Raw genomic sequence first — 5000 nt, forward strand, 5'->3', positions numbered from 1 at the left:
TAGTCCCGTCTCGCTTGCTGCTCTCAGCTGCCGGAAAACCCCAAATGTTGACATCAGTGATTTCAGCAACGGTTACAGCTTTCCTCAGTTTCCTCACAAATAGAAATGAAAAGGAGAAGTGTGTTTAATAAGGACAGGTGCTTCCTGAAAATGCACAGCAGCGTGTCGACACGTAAGCCATCTTGAAATAGGTGATGCCTAAACAGCTCTTCTCTGTGTGTGTGTGTGTGTGTGTGTGTGTGTGTGTGTGTGTGTGTGTCTGTCTTTGTGTGTGTGTGTGTGTCTCTCTCTGTGTGTGTGTGTGTGTGTGTGTGTGTGTGTGTGTGTGTGTGTGTGTGTGTGTGTGTCTGTGTGTGTGTGTGTGTGTGTGTGTGTCTGTCTGTGTCTCTCTGCCTCTGCGTCTGTGTGTGTCTGTCTGTCTGTGTGTGTGTGTGTCTCTGTGTGTGTGTGTGTGTGTGTGTGTGTCTGTGCGTGTGTGTCTGTCTGTGTGTGTGTGTCTGTCTGTGTGTGTGTGTGTGTGTGTGTGTGTGTCTGTGTGTGTGTGTCTGTATGTGTGTGTCTGTCTGTGTGTGTCTGTGTGTGTGTGTGTGTGTGTGTGTGTGTGTGTGTGTCTGTGTGTGTCTGTGTGTGTGTGTGTGTGTGTGTGTGTGTGTGTCTGTGTGCGCGTGTGTGTCTGTCTCTATGTGTGTGTATGTGTGTGTGTGTGTGTGTGTGTGTGTGTGTGTCTGTGTGTGTGTGTCTGTGTGTGTGTGTGTGTGTCTGTGTGTGTGTGTGTGTGTGTGTGTGTGTGTGTGTGTGTGTGTGTGTGTGTGTGTGTGTGTGTGTGTGTGTGTGTGTGTGTGTGTGTGTGTCTGTCTGTGTGTGTGTGTGTGTGTGTGTGTGTGTGTGTGTGTGTGTGTGTGTGTGTGTGTCTCTGTGTGTGTGTGTGTGTGTGTGTGTGTGTGTGTGTGTGTGTGTGTGTGTGTGTGTCCTGACAGTTAGGGACATATTTGTTGCATCTTTTGACGTTGTTGCTCATTGGTTGATTTTCACGATGTTTTTTTCATTTGGCAAAACAACATCATATTTGTAATCTTCTATTTTTTCGGGTATTTGTCCCTTTTTCTGATTTCTTTTGTGCTGCTTGTCACACTTTCAACGTAATCTTTTTTGTTGCATTTTATAAACGCTTCTGAACCCAGAAATCGTTACCCTGCTTCCCTGAAACACAATATTCTACAAAAAAAACCCAAATAAAGTGAGTAACACGAGTGGTTTTTACCTGGTAAATGCGGGATTATTCTGTCCTTCTTTTCTATTTGACCAGACTCGATGGGAAACATCTCCTTCAGAGATTTCTGCAACAAAAACAAACGAAAATAAATATATATTATTATAATATTTCTGATTCAAAAGCTGTATTTTCATTTTATTGCTCAAGCTTTTATTTTGTAGGATCTCACGTGGAAGGTGTAGATCTCAGGATACGTCCTGTAGATGATCTTCTCTGATTGGTCGCTCCATTTCACCATCAGCAGGTACACCTGCACACACACACACACACACACACACACACACACACACACAGACAAAGACACACAGACACACACACACACACACACACACACACACACACACACACACACACACACACACACACACACACACACACACACACACACACACACACACACACACACACACACACACACACACACACAGACAGATACACACATACACACACACACACACACACACACACACACACACACACACAGACAAAGACACACAGACACACACACAGACACACACACACACGCACACACACACACAGACAGACACACACACACACACACACACACACACACAGACACACACACAGACACACAGACACACACACACACACACACACACACACACACACACACACACAGAGACACACACAGACAAAGACACACACACACAGACACACAGACACACACACACACACACACACACAGAGACACACAGTCCAGATGTTGAGGTATTTGTACTTTACTTGAGTACATTCATCTGTTACAGCTTTAGTTACTAGTTACTTTAGTTACTAGTTACTTTAGTTACTAGTTACTTTACACATTAAGATCAGAACACATGTAGTTTTCCAGCTGTGATGATGAGACCATTAAACACAGCTGGTTAGATCCTTCACACTCACTACAATGGGAGAATACTTTATCTACATTCTCACTGCAGGACTTTGACGCTAACAGAGTATCTTTACAGTGAGGTATTAGTACTTTGGATCTGTAGATTACATGTAAACACCCCGGCAGCTACCACTGGGTGTAGATTAGCAGATGACTGAAGCAGAACGAGCACAGTGAAAGTTTTCGAAGACTTACGTAGTGCTGACTCGGGAAGGATCGCTTCTCGAAGCCCAGCAGCTCCACCAGTCTGACGTAGGTCGTCCTCTCCATGACATACACTGGTCTCAGAGTACTCCCTGCAGGCTTAAATACTCTCTCTCTGACATACACTGGTCTCAGAGTACTCCCTGCAGGCTTAAATACTCTCTCTCTGACATACACTGGTCTCAGAGTACTCCCTGCAGGCTTAAATACTAGGAGGGGTGTGGCTCTCTCTCCCTTTCTCTCTCTCGGTGTGTGTGTCTGTGTGTGTGTATTTTTGTGTGTGTGTGTGTGTGTGTGTGTCTGTGTGTGTGTGTGTCTGTGTGTGTCTGTGTGTGTGCGTGTGCGTGTGTGTGTCTGTGTCTGTGTGTGTGTCTGTGTGTGTGTGTGTGTGTGTGTGTGTGTCTCTGTGTGTGTGTGTGTGTGTGTGTGTGCGTGTGTGTGTCTGTGTCTGTGTGTGTGTCTCTGTGTGTCTCTGTGTGTGTGTGTGTGTGTGTGTGTGTGTGTGTGTGTGTGTGTGTGTGTGTGTGTGTGTGTGTGTGTGTGTGTGTGTGTGTGTGTGTGTGTGTGTGTGTGTGTGTGTGTGTGTGTGTGTGTGTGTGTGTGAGAGAGAGAGTCAGTTCCTCTTTATACTTCCATGTCATAAATCTTCACAGAGAAAAAGAAACAAGGCAATATTTAAACATTTGCTTTCATAATGTTTAAATATCGGCTACATGTGGCCCCACCTTGAAAAAACTACAACATGAACTGAATACCTTTGAGTATATATATATATATATATATATATATATATATATATATATATATATATATATATATATATAGGACATTGTTGTGATAGCTTTTGGACTTCTGGAAGTTTCTTCAAGCGTCCAGATCAGGGGAATCACCGTGGTGATCACACTCCCCAAACATGTTGGATTCCTGTAGCAGCCCTGCTGTGTGTCACTCGTGTGGCCTTTGAGGTCAACGTGTAATTTCCAAAACGTTAGTGCAAAGAGGAACAACGACAGAGTCAAAAAGAAACAGACAATCCCACACAGGTCAACTTCGTCCACTGAGGGACAACATGTACACACACACACACACACACACACACACACACACACACACACACACACACACACACACCTACCAGACTCCATGTAAATAATCAGGACTTTTAGCGTGTATAGAGCCAGCATATCTCCACCAGACTCCATGTAAATAATCAGGACTTTTAGCGTGTATAGAGCCAGCATATCTCCACCAGACTCCATGTAAATAATCAGGACTTTTAGCGTGTATAGAGCCAGCATATCTCCACCAGACTCCATGTAAATAATCAGGACTTTTAGCGTGTATAGAGCCAGCATATCTCCACATATAAATGAGTGAATTAAGGGTTTATTTCAACCAAACCAGAGTGGTGATTGTTGGAACAGTGGAAAGATGAACCAAGACGGCTTTTGATAGTTTTATTTAGTTTCTGTCCACTTTGAATGAAGTGTGTTTCACGATGATAAAAGTCCTGATTATTTACATGGAGTCTGGTGGGTTTGGTGATGGTGATTTCGGGGGTGTCTCATGTTAAACTAAAAGGATCTTACTCTTTAACTAAAAGCTCTATCTCCAACAGATAGTCCAGTGAGAAAAGTAAAGTAATCACCAAACCCACCAGACTCCATGTAAATAATCAGTACTTTTACTTTTACACATTATCCGAACAGCAGGTGGCGCAATCACCATGGCATCGAGGGACGTTTAAAAAGCCTCGAGCCTGGCCGTTGCCACGCTGCGCGTGCCTGAATAAATCTGCGTAGCAGTTGACAGTTGACAGTGTTTCACCGTGTTCTTTTCTTCATTGCTCTACAGGTATGCAAATATACCCCAAATAATGACTTGTTTATTACTCATAGTCGTGTGAAATGTTGGCGAAATGTGTTGTGAAACTTGTCTGTGAGAAACGTGTCCATAAGAGTTGTTTTAGTGACTAATATGAGAGGTCATTGTTAGCTTAGTGTAGCATTTTGAGCTAACGTCAATGTCAGTACTAACGGCAACCAACGGTCGGGAGTTTTCCTCTCCGCCTCTCATAAATGTGATAAATATAACGATGTAAAGCTGTGGTATCTGGGTTCCGTAAGCAGCTAGAAGAAGGTACTGGTGTTAAATTGTGTTTTCAAAGGTTATAACTTAGTTTAATGCATGTTTTGTAAGTGTTTCGGGATGATTGGTTGAGGCCAGAATTAGCCGAGTGTAGCATTCTAGCTAAGCTTGTTAACTGCTAACGTTTCCCTCTGCCATTTTAATACATTTAGACATAACGATGTACAGCTGTGTCATTCTGTAAAGCAACCATTATGCAGTTACAAGGAGTTACTGGTGTTCAATTGTGTTTTCATCGGTCATAATAACTGGGTTAAATGTATCCTGTGTCCTTGTAACGGCTAACGTTGTAACGTAACGTTATTCCGCCGCCGCGACCGCCACACATGATCCGCGGCGAAACCGCGATGTAGGGCGCAGAGCAGACAGGCAAAGCGCAGCGCACGTATACGTCATCGTTGCGTCTAGGAAAAGTCAGCAGCAACGAGGTTAAAAAGTTGTAATTATATGAACTTTGAGCACAGTGCACTGCGGCAATCC

General features: G+C 43.7%; 1 protein-coding gene across 1 annotated transcript in view; it reads right to left on the reverse strand.

The window, feature by feature from the left end:
* Window positions 1–2602, reverse strand: part of ncf1 (neutrophil cytosolic factor 1) — an 18106-nt gene extending 15504 nt beyond the window's left edge. Inside the window, exons 1-3 of the mRNA XM_078244971.1 lie at window positions 2364–2602; window positions 1443–1523; window positions 1262–1337 (exon numbers count right to left, since the gene is read on the reverse strand). Of these exons, the coding sequence (XP_078101097.1) occupies window positions 1262–1337; window positions 1443–1523; window positions 2364–2438 (232 nt within the window). The 5' untranslated portion in view covers window positions 2439–2602. The remainder of the gene's footprint in view (window positions 1–1261; window positions 1338–1442; window positions 1524–2363) is intronic.
* Window positions 2603–5000: the final 2398 nt, after the last annotated feature.

The sequence above is a fragment of the Sander vitreus genome, unplaced genomic scaffold, assembly GCF_031162955.1.
Source record: "Sander vitreus isolate 19-12246 unplaced genomic scaffold, sanVit1 ctg347_0, whole genome shotgun sequence".
NCBI classification, from domain to species: domain Eukaryota; kingdom Metazoa; phylum Chordata; class Actinopteri; order Perciformes; family Percidae; genus Sander; species Sander vitreus.